Raw genomic sequence first — 20,283 nt, 5'->3', positions numbered from 1 at the left:
TGCTGGTAGAACTTAGAGAGTACAGTCTTCAGATTGGCTTTATTAAAATCCCCTGCTATGATATGAACACCGTCGGGGTGGGCCCGCTGCTGTTCGTTGACGGTGTTCAGCAGAAGAGAGAGCGCTGTGTTTACTTTGGCGTCCGGTGGAATATACACAGCCGTGATGATAACAACAGACAGCTCTCTCGGGAGAAAAAAAGGCCGACATCTAACAGACATGTACTCCACGTCCGGGCAACAGTGCTGTTCAGTGATTGTCCCGTTGTTGCACCAGTTCTCATGCACGTAGATACAGAGCCCCCCTCCTCTGCTCTTACCGGAGTCCTTAGTTCTGTCCCGGCGGAGCAGAGTGCGTCCGGCTAGCTGCATGCTAGCATCGGGTATTTCCGGGTGAAGCCAGGTTTCGGTGATAATCATAGCACAACAGTCCCGAACATAGCGGTTTCCAGCAAGTTGTAACTCCAGGTCGTCCATCTTCTGTACAAGGGATCTGGCATTAGAGAGGAACAGGCTCGGTAGAGGTGGCTTGTGGGGTTGTTTCCTAAGCCTGAGCAAGACGCCGGACCTGCGGCCACGCTTCTGCTTCCTCTCCCTCCTCCGTCTACGCCGTCTCCCAGACCCGACAACAAACCACGGAGAGCCCTGTGCTCTCGCTATGTCATCTGGGATGTTGTGCTCGTGGTGAAAGTCGCTCGAAACAGATATCTGGTGCGAGTTACCGATATCCAAGAGTGACTGGCGGGTGTACCGGGTGTTTGCAGTACAGGTGGTGCACAAAAGGAAGACTAATGAAACATTTTAAAGACTATTTGTATTTGTCCACTATTAGCCATTAACTTTAATGACATGCAGTCAGAGAACATGCAAAAATATAAATACATACTTAAATTTGGTTGGTGTATTTTGTTCAAAATTTAATTATGAGTCAGCTCTCTTCGCTTCCCCTCAACGGGCCCATCAGGAAAACCCACACACAACCCTCACCAAGAATAGCCCACTACTCCTTTCTCTACACACACGCGCACACACACACACACACACACACACACACACACACACACACACACACACACACACACACACACACACACACACACACACACACACACACACACACACACCTTGTTTTTAAGGCATTTTCTTTTTTTTTCTGTATTTTTATCAAGTCAGTCCCATTTTGTTAGTCTACGGTAGAGACAGGCATTATTTTTAAGCGTTTCTCAAGGTAGCTAACCACTTTGTATTACCAAAGATTGTTTTGGAACAGTTTCAGTAACAGAGAATAAAAATCCCTTATTTTAGGGCTTTTGGGTGTATTATTTAATGTGCTTTAACTTAAATCATAGTTTATATACTACTTTTCTTAATTTATAAACATTATTTTGCTATAAGCTTATTAACACACGGTACATATTTGGGTTAATTGCTGTTTTACATGTTTTCTTGTTCCCCATTGACACAGATCAGAATACACATACTCTATAGTTTAAGGAAATATTATTTAATGTGCTTTAACTTAAAATGAGTTTACACACTCTTCTCATTTTATAAACATTATTTTACTCAAAAAAAAAATAAACTCTTTCTGCAAATACACATAACTTCACACACACACACACACACACACACACACACACACACATTCACACACACACGCATACTGAATCAAGTTGACACAATAGTGTCCAGTTTCCGATCCAAGTGGTACTGTCACATGTATCTTATCCCAGCTTCAAAGAGAGTTGCCACCAGAAGGAATCGAGGGCCAAATGGCGATATTACCCTTTGTTTTACAAACCCCGTTTCCATATGAGTTGGGAAATTGTGTTAGATGTAAATATAAACGGAATACAATGATTTGCAAATCCTTTTCAACCCATATTCAATTGAATGCACTACAAAGACAACATATTTGATGTTCAAACTCATAAATGTTACTTTTTTTTTGCAAATAATAATTAACTTAGAATTTCATGGCTGCAACACGTGCCAAAGTAGTTGGTAAAGGGCATGTTCACCACTGTGTTACATGGCCTTTCCTTTTAACAACACTCAGTAAACGTTTGGGAACTGAGGAGACACATTTTTTAAGCTTCTCAGGTGGAATTCTTTCCCATTCTTGCTTGATGTACAGCTTAAATTGTTCAACAGTCCGGAGGTCTCCGTTGTGGTATTTTAGGCGTCATAATGCACCACACATTTTCAATGGGAGACAGGTCTGGACTACAGGCAGGCCAGTCTAGTACCCGCACTCTTTTACTATGAAGCCACGTTGATGTAACACGTGGCTTGGCATTGTCTTGCTGAAATAAGCAGGGGCGTCCATGGTAACGTTGCTTGGATGGCAACATATGTTGCTCCAAAGCCTGTATGTACCTTTCAGTATTAATGGCGCCTTCACAGATGTGTAAGTTACCCATGTCTTGGGCACTAATACACCCCCATACAATCACAGATGCTAGCTTTTCAACTTTGCGCCTATAACAATCCGGATGGTTCTTTTCCTCTTTGGTCCGGAGGACACAACATCCACAGTTTCCAAAAACAATTTGAAATGTGGACTCGTCAGACCACAGAACACTTTTCCACTTTGTATCAGTCCATATTAGATGAGCTCAGGCCCAGCGAAGCCTACGGCGTTTCTGGGTGTTGTTGATAAACAGTTTTCGCCTTGCATAGGAGAGTTTTAACTTGCACTTACAGATGTAGCAACCAACTGTAATTACTGACAGTGGGTTTCTGAAGTGTTACTGAGCCCATGTGGTGATATCCTTTACACACTGATGTCGCTTGTTGATGCAGTACAGCCTGAGGGATCGAAAGTCATGGGCTTTGCTGCTTACGTGCAGTGATTTCTCCAGATTCTCTGAACCTTTTGATGATATTACGGGCCGTAGATGGTGAAATCCCTGAATTCCTTGCAATAGCTGGTTGAGAAAGGTTTTTCTTAAACTGTTCAACAATTTGCTCACGCATTTGTTGACAAAGTGGTGACCCTCGCCCCATCCTTGTTTGTGAATGACTGAGCATTTCATGGAATCTACTTTTATACCCAATCATGGCACCCACCTGTTCCCAATTTGCCTGTTCATCTGTGGGATGTTCCAAATAAGTGTTTTATGAGTATTCCTCAACTTTATCAATATTTATTGCCACCTTTCCCAACTTCTTTGTCACGTGTTGTTGGCATCAAATTCTAAAGTTAATGATTATTTGTAAAAAAAAAAAAAAAATGTTTATCAGTTTGAACATCAAATATGTTGTCTTTGTAGCATATTCAATTGAATACGGGTTGAAAATTATTTGCAAATCATTGTATTCTATTTATATTTACATCTAACACAATTTCCCAACTCATACGGAAATGGGGTTTGTAGTTATGACGTCTCTGATTTCATGCCGTGACATGTCTTTGTTCCAACCATTGGTCAGTGTAAAGGTCAACATTGCTAGTTAGAAGGCAATACTCTGTGCAAAATATCAAATGTGTATTATTCTTTGGTAGAATTCTGCTATATGCATAAGAGCTGAGTGTCATACTCATTTTCCATATTGAATAAATTAATAATTTTAAGGCGATTGTACAACTATTCGTTATGGGAAAGGTTCCTCTTTTAACTGCTCCAAACTATCTACGGTATCTCCCTTACCTGAATGCATCAGAATTGCCTTTTAAATGTGTCATTAACAAAAAATAAGCTTTTCTTTACATTTAAACACTGTTATTTATTTATTTCATTATGTTTAAATAAATTAAATGATAACCCTAACTCTGACCCTTTGTAAAATGTTTTTAATTGCTAGCCATAACATGTTGTCCTTCATAAGTTGGAAATATTTTTTAAGTATGCTAACGTCAAATACATTTTATGATGTACTAAATACAGCTCCTAATCTGAACTTATTATTTTTATAGTCTTTATTATTTAATTTATTTCATTCATTAGATCATTGTTTGAAATATGCTAACCTCAACCCTTTTCTAAATGCTAACCATATTTTTTCCCCCTTTCACAAGTAGTAAATATTTTTTTCTAACCAATTTGTTGTAGTACGACATCTCTGTAAACTTTCTTAATTGCTAACATTTTGTCCTCCATAAGTTGGAAATATTTTTTCTTACCTATTAGTTTTGAATTTTTCATTGTTGTATACTTTCTTCAACCTAACCATTTTGTTTTGTATTTTTTTCCAGTCATTGTGTTTTTTTTTTTTCGTTTTTATTTTCCAAACATACAACAATTTCTCAAAAGTGCCATTTTTGTCTAAAATCCATTCACTTTATATGGAAAGTCTGAACATTTTGTTTTCACTTGGCAAATATGTTGGAAATAAATTTAAAATGCTAACCCTAACCTTAAATATTTTTTATGATGTACTCAAATAAATACATCCATTAATCCCAACCCTTTTTAATTATATGTTTTTAATAGTTTTAATATTCTATTTATTTAATTAATCAGATTACAATGTTTAAATAAATTCTGCTAACCTTAACAAATTGTAAAAAAAAATGTTATGCTAACCATAATTTTTTTTCCCCTTCATAAGTTGTAAATATTTTTGCTAACCAACTTCTTTTTTACTTCTCCGTCTTTGTATACCTTTTCCTAAATGCTAACATTTTTACTTCATAGGTTGGAAATATTTTTTTAACCTACCGGTATTAGTTTCCAATTTTCTCATCGTTGTACACTTTCTTAAACCTAACATTTTTTGTTTTGTATTATTTTTCAGTCTTTGCATGTTTTGTTTTTCCAAACTTCCAAAAAAAATTCTAAAAGCGCTAACTTTTTTCCAAATTCCATTAACTTAACATGGAAAAAATATTTATTTTTGTACTAAAACAAATAAAATCATTAACACTTAACCCAAACTTTTTTTCTTAATCGCTCATCTTTATGCACATTCTGAAATGCTAACCTCTCTTTTTCTTAGTCACTCCCCTTTATGCATATTCTTAAATGCTAACCCTAACTCATTTTTATTTCATAAAGTAGTAATGTGAATCTTTGTTCATAATCATAACCCTTCCTTAATTCATAAATTAGTGATTTGAATATTCAAGCTACTTTTGATACTGGACAATCCAACTCACTCATTAATTTTACATATTTTTGTTAATACGCCCTAAAACCCTAACATAGGGTATTTTTATTCTATGTTACTGAAACTGTTAGAAAACAACTTTTGGTAATACGAAGTGGTTAAAGCTAACTTAAAAAATGCTTTAAAAAAATACCTTTCTCTACCGTGGATAAAAAAAAATGGGACTGACTTGATAAAAATACAGAAAAAAAAAAATTACTTAAAAACAGGGTGTGTGTGTGTGTGTGTGTGTTACATTGTTACAGTTTACAGTTTACAGTTTAGACACTTTTATTTATGACAAAACTATACATAATTATAGATTTAAAATAAGAACAATTGTTTCATTAATTTTTATTTAAGACACGAGTAAACAGAAATAATATTTCAAAATAGAAAAATAGCTCATAAACTTGCATTTAAGACAAAACAGCCTCTATACAATATAATACTTTTTAAGAAATAAAAAAGTTTAGAAACTTTTATTTCACACATAGTAAATAAACTTATTTAAGATAAAAAGTAGACAATATAATACTTTTAATATGAGGAAAACAGTTCACTTTTATTTAAGACAAAATTATACAACATTGTACTTTTAAAATAAAAAATTATAATAAGTAAACGTTTTATTAAAGTTTTATTAAATTATACATATCTGTTATAACTCAAATCCGTTACAAAAACAGCCTTGGTAGTAGGAGACAGCAAACATAAAATGATACATGGGTTTAGTTTGGCATAGAAATAAACTTTTGTAATTGGGTTAAAATGCTGTGAAATAGTGACTTAAATGCACTAATTACCTTAAACAAAATTAATAAAGTTAATTGAAAATGATAAATCACTGTAATCAAATGAAATAATACATTTGATAGGGTGGATTAAAGCCTTAAACACAGTATAACTACTGTAACTAAAATGGCGGACAGCTTAAAAAACTACAAGTTGTAATACCCCTCTCTGCCTGTAAGAATCATAAAATCATTATGAGTATGGACTACAACCAAGATGGTGGGTTTATTAGTAAAAATTACAAAATTAAAATGGCGTATACCTGTTTCCGGTTTAGGCCCCCACCCCTATGCGTGTGACGCCACTTCCTGGGGCTTAATAAACCCCACTGCCTGGTAATGATTCAATTATACCCCGCTGACCCCCTTTTTTGGTGCTACATATTACTACTATCAATATACCTTTCGGGTGGAAGCACTTTGTGATTTGCTTGCTGGGATCTGGTTTGCAAACTCCCCCTGACCCGTTATTCTGCAGCGGTGCAGTGACAAGGATCCTGAGAATGAGAGCAACCATAGAGTTTGCGTTAAAGCTGAAACATAATTATGTGAAGCTAATAATAAAAGTTGCAAACACAAAATACCGGTAAATGAACCACAGATAAACATTCAAGTAAATAGAAACCCGAGCCTACCCCTTCTCGGAACCAGACACAAACTGAAGCACTTTGTATCCAAAGAAATCGTTTTGCTCGCCATTGTAGACGTCAGGATTCGTGGTGTCAATGTTGAATGCCAAAGAAGCAGGGAGTACTGCGATTTGTGATAAAAACAATATCATCAACATCTGGTACAAAAATTGATAAGTTGGTCGACATAAACAGGACATATTGTAATGAACAGTATTCATTTTGTAACAGTTACTTAAAGACTGTGACATCAGACTGTGTGGTTACCAGTGTTGGGACTAAAGCGTTACAAAGTTACTTTCGGCTGTAAATAGTAATCTAACGCGTTATTTTCTGTATTCAGTAACTCAGTTACCGTTACTACATGATGCGTTACTGCGTTTTTTTACGTTATTTTTTATGTAGTATCGGCTAGAAACTGAGAAGATCTGAGTGTGTTTTATTGGAGCGCTGCAGAACAGGCGATGAAGAAGAGGCGCGCTCTGTGTGTGTGTGTGGGGGGGGGGGGGGGGGGGGGTTTGTGTTTACTAACAAGACATGGCAAAGCCGAAGCCGAGTTTCTTAACATGGAGATATTCTCACTGCTTTTCTTTTGTCGACCACAAAGAAAATAACACTTTAGTTAAATGTAAGTCGTGTCTTGGATCAAAGATCCTATCCTAGCAATTCAAATCTGCTGAAACAGCTACAAAAGCAACATGCTTCGACAAAGCTAGTAAAAAGAGACACACTTCACCTCCTAAGCAACAGCGGCTGGATTTTAACGAGGCACTGCGAGCCAGGACAACATTGATAGAGCCAGGGCAGCGTGTGTGCTAGAAGACATGCAGGCTATTTCTACAGTGGAGTCACCCGCTTTTAGGCAGCTAATTAACATGATACCGGGCGTAAAATGGCACCTGGACAGTGAGTACATAAAAATGGAAAGCGAGCTAAAGAAAACACTCCAAACTCTGCCTCTGCTCTACATTCAGCACTGAAGGTACACACACTCTGTCAATTCTCTTATATACTGTTGCTCTTTCATTCTAGACTTCTCGAGTGTTTGATTATCACATCACTCTAAATGTTCACAAACATAAAGAGGCATCCCAGGGGGCCAGGCCAATCGTTCCTTGTCTCTAAACTAAAACTGGGAAAATGTGTAGAGTGTTCTGGGCTTCAGACATGATTTTATTTCAGAATTCCTTGAGAGAAAAAAACACCTGGTTAGGCTTTGTGTATGTAGTGTGTGCCTTCCTTGGTTTACAGCTATGTTGTTATTATGCTGTTTGTTACTTATGTACAGAGGTGGGACCAAGTCATTGTTTTGCAAGTCACAAGTAAGTCTCAAGTCTTTGCCCTCAAGTCCGAGTCAAGTCCCGAGTCAAGACAGGCAAGCCCCGAGTCAAGTCCAAAGTCAAGACTGGAAAGTCTCAAGTCAAGTCCTAAGTCCTGCATTTTGAGTTTCGAGTCCTTTCAAGTCCTTTTAACCACAGACTAATATATTAACACAGATTGTGTATGCTTTTCAAACGCTGTATTTATTTATTAAAACAAGTGTATTTTAAATTGCAGGAAAGAAAATTGTGCTGACATTGCACTTTATATAGCACTATTAACCAGTCATTTTAAACATTAACTCATTCCTTTACAGAACAAACACATTGAAAAATAAAGTGCAAATGTACTTATTTGTACAAAAGTGTTAACATTGAAAAAACATGACATATACGTGAACATAACAAAAAAGTTGTACTTTTTATATGTCAGGGCCCTATGCTGCATTGCATTTGCAAAAGACCAAATTAGCCAAGAGTCTGTCAGTCATTTGTGCACGATGGGGGCGTAGTATGATGCCACCATGGCTGAAAACTCGCTCCACTGGAGCACTGGAGGCAGGCACTGCCAAGACTCTCATGGCCACTCGGAACAGTGAAGGAAGAGTCTTCATGTTCAATGCCCAGAACAAAAGGGGGGAGAGAGTTGTTTTGGGTTGGTGCACTACTTGTAAGTGTATCTTGTGTTTTTTATGTTGATTTAATTAAAAAAAGAAAAAAGAAAAAAATTATTTATTGTGCGGCCCGATACCAATCGATCCACGGTGGTTGGGGACCACTGAGGTAAACAACCAACAGTCTGTCAGAAAGCTAGCTAAAACGGTACACATATTCATAATATAGTATACATTTTAACTGACCTTTATTTTACTATTTTTGTCTTTTTTTAGGTGGCTAAAATACGCGGTGCTGCTGACCGCCGTCTAACGTTACGTGTGATATATTGACTAACGTAACCCTGCTTTAAAAAAATCACTGAACAAAAAGTATGAATAAGGTAGTGAACTGCAACAGATTCCCGTGTTTGCAATAACGTTATAACGTTAGCAGTGAGTTTACAGCCTCACTGATTTAACTACACAGCAAATAAAAGTCACGTTACTTAGCCAATAAACGTTATCTTACATTCAAAACTTACCGTTCTTTGTGCAACTTCAAATGCCGGACGAAGTTGGAAGTTGTTGCCTCTCCATCAGTAATTTTCGAACCGCATGTGTTGCATACTGCAAACCGTTTTGTGTTGACCACCTCGTAATTTTTATACCCAAACAAAATTATTTTAGGTATCATTTTTTGTTCACTGGCGTGTGGTTTGGACATGTCTTCTTCGTTGTTTGTCCTGCAATTTGATTGGATGAATGCTGTGTGATGAAAACAAAGTAGATCTAATTTGATTGGCTGTTGTACTGTTGTACACCAGCTGACACACGCAACGCTGATAGACAAGTACACAATGAAAAATACGGAGCGCTCCCGAATAACTTTTTCATCTTTGGGTTTTGGGGAAAGTAGCAAGTCATGTCAAGTCATGTCAATTCAAAAGGCTCAAGTCCAAGTGAAGTCACAAGTCATTGATGTTAAAGTCTAAGTCGAGTTGCAAGTCTTTTTACATTTTGTCAAGTCGAGTCTAAAGTCATCAAATTCATGACTCGAGTCTGACTCGAGTCCAAGTCATGTGACTCGAGTCCACACCTCTGCTTATGTATGTTATGTTAAAGCTATTAAAAATAGTTTTGTCAATTTGTTCTGGCCTGAAATAAATTGGCCTTTTGAAACATATCTTTGTCTTTGTGTGTTGTATGTAGACCACATTGCTTAGCAGAGTTCAGTGATGCAAATGCATGTTAAGTTGATCAACAGATTGTATTATTCTCCAGTGCAATAACAGTACTGAAATGAAGGCTAAAAGGGCATTAAAGGGGCCCTTAAAACATTTTTTTTTTTAAATAACTAAATAGTTACTTTTCACAGTAACGCATTACTTTTTGGTGTAAGTAACTGAGTTAGTAACTAAATTACTTTTGAAATAAAGTAACTAGTAACTGTGACTAGTTACTGGTTTTCAGTAACTAACCCAACACTGGTGGTTACGCTCTACTGCATTTCCATTGTAAAGAGCCCAATTCACAACATCCCACTTTTCATGTTGACAGTTATCATGCACTCTGCAGCGCACGTTATTGTCCTAGTTTAAGTACAAGATGACCCAAAAAAAAAAACAGAACCCAAAAAATCTCTATTAAACCTTACAAAGATTTTAAGAAAATGTGCTGACCTTAAACTGTGTGTGTACGATCATTCCCTAACGTTTCAGTTATCTTGGTCGTTTATCCAAATGAGCTCGGCGGCGTTGGAGACAAATTTGCATACGTTGCCAAAATGTTCAATTAAAGTGTGTTTTTATATAGCGCTTTTCTCTAGTGACTCAAAGCGTTTTTACATAGTGAAACCCAATATCTAAGTTACATTTAAACCAGTGTGGGTGGCACTGGGAGCAGGTGGGTAAAGTGTATTGCCCAAGGACACAACGGCAGTGACTAGGATGGCGGAAGCAGGGATCGAACCTGGAACCCTCAAGTTGCTGACACAGCCTACCAACCGAGCTATACCGCCCCATTACTACTTAATCATTTATATTTCTACTAGTATTCTCTCAATGTTTTTATTAACTTATCAATGTAATATTTATTTTACTTTTTACATATATTTTATCATGTTTTATATTGCTAATCATTTTTTAAATGGCATTCATTTTTGTGTTTCATGAGTGGGGAACCCTCAAAGGTGGCGTTTTACCTCATATCCTCAGTGCCATGACATGTTTTGTTTTTGCTCCGTTATTGTCAACAGTGCTGTGTGTGTGTGTGTGTGTGTGTGTGTGTGTGTGTGTGTGTGTGTGTGTGTGTGTGTGTGTGTGTGTGTGTGTGTGTGTGTGTGTGTGTGTGTGTGTGTGTGTGTGTGTGTGTGTGTGTGTGAAAGCGTTTTTTTCTCTTATTCTATTATTTTTTTGTTTTGTTTTGCACAGCACTTTGTGTTTGCCACTTGCCTGTGCAAGACAAATGCTATAGAAATAAAAGTTTGATTTGATTATTGATAGGAAAATTGAGTACAAAAGAAACATGACAGTTCAAATAAACTATTAAAAATGAATGTCACTAAATGATGATTAATAAAAATTAATCCACACCAACAATGTGATTGATCTAGTTCAGGGGTCGGCAACCCGCGGCTCTAGAGCCGCATGCGGCTCTTTAGCGCCGCCCTAGTGGCTCTCTGGAGCTTTTTAAAAAATGTATGAAAAATGGAAAAAAATTATTTTTTGTTTTAATATGGTTTCTGTAGGAGGACAAACATGACACAAACCTCCCTAATTGTTATAAAGCACACTGTTTATATTAAACATGCTTCACTGATTCGCAGAGGTGGGACCAAGTCATTGTTTTGCAAGTCACAAGTAAGTCTCAAGTCTTTGCCCTCAAGTCCGAGTCAAGTCCCGAGTCAAGACAGGCAAGCCCCGAGTCAAGTCCAAAGTCAAGACTGGAAAGTCTCAAGTCAAGTCCTAAGTCCTGCATTTTGAGTTTCGAGTCCTTTCAAGTCCTTTTAACCACAGACTAATATATTAACACAGATTGTGTATGCTTTTCAAACGCTGTATTTATTTATTAAAACAAGTGCATTTTAAATTGCAGGAAAGAAAATTGTGCTGACATTGCACTTTATAATAGCACTATTAACCAGTCATTTTAAACATTAACTCATTCCTTTACAGAACAAACACATTGAAAAATAAAGTGCAAATGTACTTATTTGTACAAAAGTGTTAACATTGAAAAAACATGACATATACGTGAACATAACAAAAAAGTTGTACTTTTTATATGTCAGGGCCCTATGCTGCATTGCATTTGCAAAAGACCAAATTAGCCAAGAGTCTGTCAGTCATTTGTGCACGATGGGGGCGTAGTATGATGCCACCATGGCTGAAAACTCGCTCCACTGGAGCACTGGAGGCAGGCACTGCCAAGACTCTCATGGCCACTCGGAACAGTGAAGGAAGAGTCTTCATGTTCAATGCCCAGAACAAAAGGGGGGATAGAGTTGTTTTGGGTTGGTGCACTACTTGTAAGTGTATCTTGTGTTTTTTATGTTGATTTAATTAAAAAAAGAGAAAAAAAAATGTATTTCTTGTGCGGCCCGATACCAATCGATCCACGGACCAGTACCGGGCCGCGGCCCGGTGGTTGGGGACCACTGAGGTAAACAACCAACAGTATGTCAGAAAGTTAGCTAAAACGGTACACATATTCATAATATAGTATACATTTTAACTGACCTTTATTTTACTATTTTTGTCTTTTTTTAGGTGGCTAAAATACGCGGTGCTGCTGACCGCCGTCTAACGTTACGTGTGATATATTGACTAACGTAACCCTGCTTAAAAAAAATCACTGAACAAAAAGTATGAATATGGTAGTGAACTGCAACAGATTCCCATGTTTGCAATAACGTTATAACGTTAGCAGTGAGTTTACAGCCTCACTGATTTAACTACACAGCAAATAAAAGTCACGTTACTTAGCCAATAAACGTTATCTTACATTCAAAACTTACCGTTCTTTGTGCAACTTCAAATGCCGGACGAAGTTGGAAGTTGTTGCCTCTCCATCAGTAATTTTTGAACCGCATGTGTTGCATACTGCAAACCGTTTTGTGTTGACCACCTCGTAATTTTTATACCCAAACAAAATTATTTTAGGTATCATTTTTTGTTCACTGGTGTGTGGTTTGGACATGTCTTCTTCGTTGATTGTCCTGCAATTTGATTGGATGAATGCTGTGTGATGAAAACAAAGTAGATCTAATTTGATTGGCTGTTGTACTGAGACCACACCAGCTGACACATGCAACGCTGATAGACAAGTACACAATGAAAAATACGGAGCGCTCCCGAATAACTTTTTCATCTTTGGGTTTTGGGGAAAGTAGCAAGTCATGTCAAGTCATGTCAATTCAAAAGGCTCAAGTCCAAGTGAAGTCACAAGTCATTGATGTTAAAGTCTAAGTCGAGTTGCAAGTCTTTTTACATTTTGTCAAGTCGAGTCTAAAGTCATCAAATTCATGACTCGAGTCTGACTCGAGTCCAAGTCATGTGACTCGAGTCCACACCTCTGCTGATTCGAGTATTTGGCGAGCGCCGTTTTGTCCTACTAATTTTGGCGGTCCTTGAACTCACCATAGTTTGTTTACATGTGTAACTTTATCCGACTTTCTAGGGCGTGTTTTATGCCAAATCTTTTTCTGTCTCATTTTGTCCACCAAACTTTTAACGTTGTGCATGAATGCACAAAGGTGAGTTTTGTTGATGTTATTGACTTGTGTGGAGTGCTAATCAGACATATTTGGTCACTGCAAGCTAATCGTTGCTAACATGCTATTTAGGCTAGCTATATGTACATATTGCATCATTATGCCTCATTTGTAGGTATATTTGAGGTCATTTAGTTTCCTTTAAGTCCTCTTAATTCAATGTATATCTCATGACACACTATCTGTATGTAATATGGCTTTTAATTTTTTGCGGCTCCAGACAGATTTGTTTTTGTATTTTTGGTCCAATATGGCTCTTTCAACATTTTAGCTTGCCGACCCCTGATCTAGTTAAAAAAAATCAAATGTTTAACAGTCAAAACATACACCTAATAAAGTAACCAACATGCACGTAACATCTGCTCACTGACTGCTATCAATATAAGATAAGTATGTTGATCTGCGACTAATTAATAGCAGTTAAATGTTCAGACACAGGAGTCATGTTATTGAAAAAGAAAGTGCATGGAAACATTGATTGGCTGTCTTTGTCCTCCAACAAGACCGCTGGATACCAAATAACAACAACAAATACAAAAACATGTCCACATCCTTCTAGTCTCTACAATTCTTAGCCACCAATGCATTCTGGATGGTTTTCTCGTGGTGTCTCTGATTGTTTTTTTTTTAGTAACTAACCTAACAATTGGTACACAATTAAATCCATTCAAAAACTGTTAGAAATCAAAATTATCTGTAGTACCAATAAAAATGTTTGTGTTGTTTCTTTCCAATGAGGACATGATTTTTTTGCTGATCTTGAAAAATGTTGGGGGGAAAAAGTAGGTTTTGGAACTTACCAGAAGCCAGCATAAACAGGAAGAGAGCAAGCTGAGCACACATTTTTCACATGGCACTTGACAAGCGGAGAGGCGAGTGATGCTGTTGCTGCTTGAAGAACGAGTCTATGCAATGCTTCCGGCCATAGGGCGTTTCTGTAACAGGTGGTTGTGACACTTTGCACGATTGTTCCCTTTTTTTGTTAACCCTAAACTCTTCAACCTAAGGATGTGGCTACTATATAAAGGCCATGCATTTACATGAAAAAAATTAAAGGGAAACTACACTTTTTGGAGGGAATTTTGCCTATAATTTACAATCCTTATGAGAGACAAGCACATACTTTTTTAATGCATTGTAACTAGTAAATAAATGTAAATAAAAGTTTTGCTTACAACAGCACCAATGAGAGCACGAAGTCTATTTCTATATTATCGGCCGATAAATGCTCTAAAATGTAATATCGGAAATTATCGGTATCAGTTTCAAAAAGTAAAATGTATGACTTTTTAAAATGCCGCTGTTTACACGGACGTAGGGAGAAGTACAGAGCGCCAATAAACCTTAAAGGCACTGCCTTTGCGTGCCGGCCCAATCACATAATATCTACGGCTTTTCACACACACACAAGTGAATGCATACTTGGTCAACAGCCATACAGGTCACACTGAGGGTGGCCGTATAAACAACTTTAACACTGTTACAAATATGCGCCACACTGTGAACCCACACCAAACAAGAATGACAAACACATTTCGGGAGAACATCTGCACCGTAACACAACATAAACACAACAGAACAAATACCCAGTACCCCTTGCAGCACTAACTCTTCCGGGACGCTACAATATACACCCCCCGCAACTCAACACCCCCCCCCCCCCCTCCCACCTCAACCTCCTGAGAGAGCATTTCCCAAATTCCAAGCTGCTGTTTTGAGGCATGTTAAAAAAAATAATACACTTTGTGACTTCAATAATAAATATGGCAGTGCCATGTTGGCATTTTTTTCCATAACTTGAGTTGATTTATTTTGGAAAACCTTGTTACATTGTTTAATGCATCCAGCGGGGCATCACAACAAAATTAGGCATAATAATGTGTTAATTCCACGACTGTATATATCGGTGTCAGTTGATATCGGAATCGGTAATTAAGAGTTGGACAATATCGGAATATCGGATAGCTGCAAAAAAGCCATTATCGGACATCTCTAATTTCGACCATTAAAACCCAATGAATTACCATCCAAAAAGCTCCAACAAGACTCCATTTCGTGACCTGACTATTCAACAAGTATTAGCAATACTATTTTTATAAGCGCTAATGTTAAAGACCTACATTTAACGGCGCATTGATCAGCGAGAGGTAATTTCCTTATGCTGCTGTATTGGCATCATGAGCTGGTGAGTTGCTTTGTTGCCACGGGGCTCTTGAAAGTTTATTCCAGATTATAAATCATGTCTCCCACCTGAATAGTAAAAGGATGTGGACAGGGCCGCCTTAACCTAAAGGGGGGCCTCATCCGGGCCTGAAGGGGTTTTAGGGTCCCGCCCCCCCCCCCAAAAAAGCATAGTTTGAAAAAAAAAAAAAAACACAGGATTTTACTCAACAAAACATCAACAACACAAAAATATAATCCATTTTAAAAATAACTTTGTTCATAAACACATCTCTTTCAGACGGGCACATGCATGTTAATGTTAAAGTTCAAGTTCAAGTTAAGTTAAGTTAAAGCACCAATGATTGTCACACACACACTAGGTGTGGTGAAAATTGCCCTCTGCATTTGACCCATCGCCTTGTTCATTTTTGGTGATTTAACCCCCAATTCCAACCCTTAATGCTGAGTGCCAAGCAGGGAGGTAATGGGTCCCATTTTTATAGTCTTTGGTATGACTCGGTCGGGGTTTGAACTCACAATTTACCAATCTCAGGGCAGACACTCTAACCACTAGGCCACTGAGTAGGTTGTCTGAGTAGTATGTCTGTGCGAGAGTTCAGACGTCAAAAGACTCGCCTCTGGGTTTGTGCAGTAGGAAAAACCATTGCAGCGGAGAGCGAGAGTACACATTCGCAACACAAAGCAGAGCTGTCTGTAATTGACAGCCAGGAACACCAATCATTGCATTACGCCATCAAAAGCGGGGTCTCCTGAGCTTCAGCCCAGGTAAGCCCATGCATTAAGGCAGCCTTAGATGTGGACACAAACTGAGAAGTTGGTACACAATGACAGCCAAAATTAGACCCGGAAATAGCAACAAAAAAATATACCAGAAAAGATGTTTCGTTCCATTCCCCTTTTTTCTTGGCGAGGATTATCAGTCATTCTTCAACCAAATGGGAATATATCAACATCCTAACAGTCAGCATGGCATCCCAGAGCAGACATTGTACAGTAAGTGATGTTTGTTTATGTTTGTTGGCTCTCATGGTAGTGAGTAGTGATGTTGTCGAAGGAAAAAGCAACATTTGTGAAATTAATGCGCCGCCCTATAATTAAAATAAGCAAAATAGGTAAATATTTCATGTTATTATGAATGTGTTACTACCATATTTTCCGGACTGTAAGGCACACTTAAAATCATTTTTTTTCTCAAAACTCGACAGTGCACTTTATAAATTGGTGTGCCTAAGGTACGGAATAATTCTGGTTTTGCTTTCCGACCTTGAGGCAATTTTATTTGGTCCATGGTGTAATGATAAGTGTGACCAGTAGATGGCAGTCAAACATAAGAGGTACGTGTATAGTGCAATATGATGGCAATATGATGGCAATATGATTCAAATAAACACCAACATTATATACTGTATGTCCCATTGAAAATATAGAACATTACACACGGCGCTCAAAAATCTATCAAAATGTTTTAGTACGACTTTGGTAAGCTATGAAGCCGCACCACTTGATGGATTGTACTGTGCTTCAACATGAGAGTATTAAATTAAGTAAGACATATTATCTGGCGTTTTGTTTTGTAATATTATGCAAAAGCAACTTTTCTTACCTTCTGGTACCTGCTGATCTGTATTTAGGATCTGCACAAGTCCTGAAAATTTGCGCGCATTCGCCTTTGTAGTCCGTGCCGACACCGTAGTCAATAAGCTTCTTTTTTTCTCTATCTTCTTGTTATGGGACATTCATCCTCCGCTGTTGTCATTTATAATATAAAGTAGTGTAAAGTTCTTACTTATATCTGTCAGTAAACTCGCCATGAAAGCGCTAAAACATACCGGTGTAGTGAGTTAACATTATTCACCCGAGGAACTTTAGTTATTGGAGAGTTCCTGTCGGACGTTTTTTCATGGGACACATCAGCGTTGTTGTTGTTTCCAGATGAGGAGATGCTTCTCGGTTATTGATTTAAGCAAAGTCTGAATGTCATTAAAACAGTTAGCTCCTTCTTTTGACACTTCTTCCACACCCGTCCTTGCACGCTACACCGCTACAACAAAGATGACGTGGAGAAGACGCTGCCGAAAGAGAGCCACGTAAATAAGACCGCTCACAAAATGGCGCATCCTGAAGCGACTGTCAGAAAGCAGCTTGGAGATGATCTGTAAAACATAATCTTTGCAACATTTTGACCAAAGAACCACCATTACATGTTATGTAGACCACAACAAAGTGTTTTCAATTTAGAAAAAATAATAATAATATGACTCCTTTAATGCGCCCTATAATCGCCTTATATACGAAAAAAGATCGAAAATAGGCCATTCATCGGCAGTGTGCCTTTCCGATGTGCCCGGAAAATACGGTACAATACATATATACTTACAGTGTGTATATAACACGTTGATGGAGGTGTTTGGATGTTTTTGTAAGTGGTTCATATAGGCAGAATAGAGCAACACCCATAGGCTTCATTCTAAGCAGACTTTTGCTCGCATTTATTTACCAGTTAGAATGCATTATAATAAAAAAAGACGTGTGCCTTACATAAGGATTGTGAATGATAGACAACACTCCAAAAATGTGCAGTTCCCCTTGAAATTCTGTGTTGTGCCCCTTCGAGGCAGGAGCGTCAAACTTGTTTGCAATTATGGGGGCCCTCTGAGGGCCACTTTTATTGTTAAACAAAATAAATCATGATATTATATACTTTGCAGTCTCCACTGTACATTGGTACACGACCTGGGGATCGATAAAGTTGTAAATATTCTAATCTGAAACTGAAAATATAATGTGACAAGATCATACTGTTTCCAAGTAAACTATTGTGCAATTTAAAAAAAAAGGGGTTTAGTATAAAAGAAATCACTATGGTGTCACTAGTCTCTTCACGGACTAAAACAGTTCTTCGGTGTGGTATCCACCTGCGTCCTGCCTATGTCAAAATATCCCAAGTAGGGATGTCCGATAATGGCTTTTTGCCGATATCCGATATTCAGATATCGTTCAACTCTTTAATTACCGATACCAATATATACAGTCGTGGAATTAACACATTATTATGCCTAATTTGGACAACCAGGTATGGTTAAGATAAGGTCCTTTTTAAAAAAAAAAAAAAAGATAAAATAAGATAAATAAATTAAAAACATTTTCTTGAATACAAAATAAAATAAAACAATATAAAAACAGTTACATAGAAACTAGTAATTAATGAAAATTAGTAAAATTAACTATTAAAGGTTAGTACCGGTACTATTAGTGGACCAGCAGCACGCACAATCATGTGTGCTTACGGACTGTATCCCTTGCAGACTGTATTGATATATATTGATATATAATGTAGGAACCAGAATATTAATAACAGAAAGAAACAACCCTTTTGTGTGAATAAGTGTGAATGAGTGTAAATGGGGGAGGGAGGTTTTTTGGGTTGGTGCACTAATTGTAAGTGTATCTTGTGTTTTTTATGTTGATTTAATTAAAAAAAAAAACACAAAAAAAAAACATACCGATAATAAAAAACCGATACCGATAATTTCCGATATTACATTTTAAAGCATTTATCGGCCGATAATATCGACAGGCCGATATTATCGGACATCTCTAATCCCAAGCATCCAAAATTAGAGAACACATCCATAAACAGCCCTGTTCAGAGCAGCTAATTTTGGGGGCTGTCTTTTCTGTGTGCTTCTTTAAGCAGTGAGTGTGACAATCTGTACAAAATCCTGAAAAGCGCATTTCATGATGTTCGCCTGCTTATTATGGGCCTGCTTGGCCAGTCCCTCCAGGGTTTGGCAGGCGTTTTGTTTTTTGTTTTTTTTGTGATTGTTAAAATTCCTGAATTTGCTGCAGCTTTTTCACAAAGTTTTGAAACTTTTTATTTTCCCCAATAGTATTGAATCCACTTGTGATTTAATGAATTTGTTATCAATGTTTTTAAGTGTTACTTGTAACCTGAACCTAAAAGAAACACAAAATTTCAACAAAAATAGAAAAAAAAACTGCATTGTTTTACTCCTTACACTACATGACAGTAAAAGCACACTCAGAGCTCATTGTCAAATTACTGTACTGTTTTAATTAGAGATGTCCGATAATGGCTTTTTGCCGATATCCGATATTCCGATATTGTCCAACTCTTAATTACCGATACCAATATATACAGTCGTGGAATTAACACATTATTATGCCTAATTTTGTTGTGATGCCCTGCTGGATGCATTAAACAATGTAACAAGGTTTTCCAAAATAAATCAACTCAAGTTATGGAAACAAAATGCCAACATGGCACTGCCATATTTATTATTGAAGTCACAAAGTGCTTCTTTTTTTTTTAAATGCCTCAAAACAGCAACTTGGAATTTGGGACCTGCTCTCCGTGAGAGAGCATGAGGAGGTTGCGGTGGGCGGGGTTGAGGTGGGGGGGCTGCGGGGGGGTGTATATTGTAGCATCCTGGAAGAGTTAGTGCTGCAAGGGGTTCTGGGTATTTGTTCTGTTGTGTTTATGTTGTTTTACGGTGCGGATGTTCTCCCGAAATATGTTTGTCATTCTTGTTTGGTGTGGGTTCACAGTGTGGCGCATATTTGTAACAGTGTTAAAGTTGTTTATACTGCCACCCTCAGTGTGACCGGTATGGCTGTTGACCAAGTATGCATGCATTCACTTGTGTGTGTGAAAAGCCGTAGATATTATGTGATTGGGCCGGCACGCAAAGGCAGTGCCTTAAAGGCACGCCCCCAATATTGTTGTCTGGGTGGAAATCGGGAGAAATTCGGGAGAATGGTTGCCCCGGGAGATTTTCGGGAGGGGCACTGAAATTCGGGAGTCTCCTGGGAAAACCGGGAGGGTTGCCAAGTATGACTGGGAGACGCAACTGCTCTGTACTTCTCCCTACGTCCGTGT

At 37.8% G+C, this 20,283-nt stretch overlaps 1 protein-coding gene across 3 annotated transcripts in view; it reads right to left on the bottom strand.

Annotated features, from left to right (window-relative positions):
* Positions 1 to 14,068, bottom strand: part of LOC133617246 (integrin alpha-L) — a 114,055-nt gene extending 99,987 nt beyond the window's left edge. For 2 of the 3 annotated variants that reach the window (XM_061977114.2, XM_061977115.2), the window contains exon 1: positions 6,287 to 6,340. Coding sequence is in view for 1 of the 3 variants with exons in the window: in XM_061977113.2 (XP_061833097.1) it covers positions 6,287 to 6,381; positions 6,520 to 6,637; positions 14,000 to 14,042 (256 nt within the window). In the remaining 2 variants the exon portion in view is untranslated. Of the gene's footprint in view, positions 1 to 6,286; positions 6,382 to 6,519; positions 6,638 to 13,999 lie in introns of those variants that run through there. The other variant, XM_061977113.2, reaches the window with a different exon arrangement.
* Between the last annotated feature and the right edge of the window lie 6,215 nt (positions 14,069 to 20,283).

Source organism: Nerophis lumbriciformis, linkage group LG16 (assembly GCF_033978685.3).
Source record: "Nerophis lumbriciformis linkage group LG16, RoL_Nlum_v2.1, whole genome shotgun sequence".
NCBI lineage: Eukaryota > Metazoa > Chordata > Actinopteri > Syngnathiformes > Syngnathidae > Nerophis > Nerophis lumbriciformis.
This window is presented reverse-complemented; position numbering and strand designations above follow the sequence as displayed.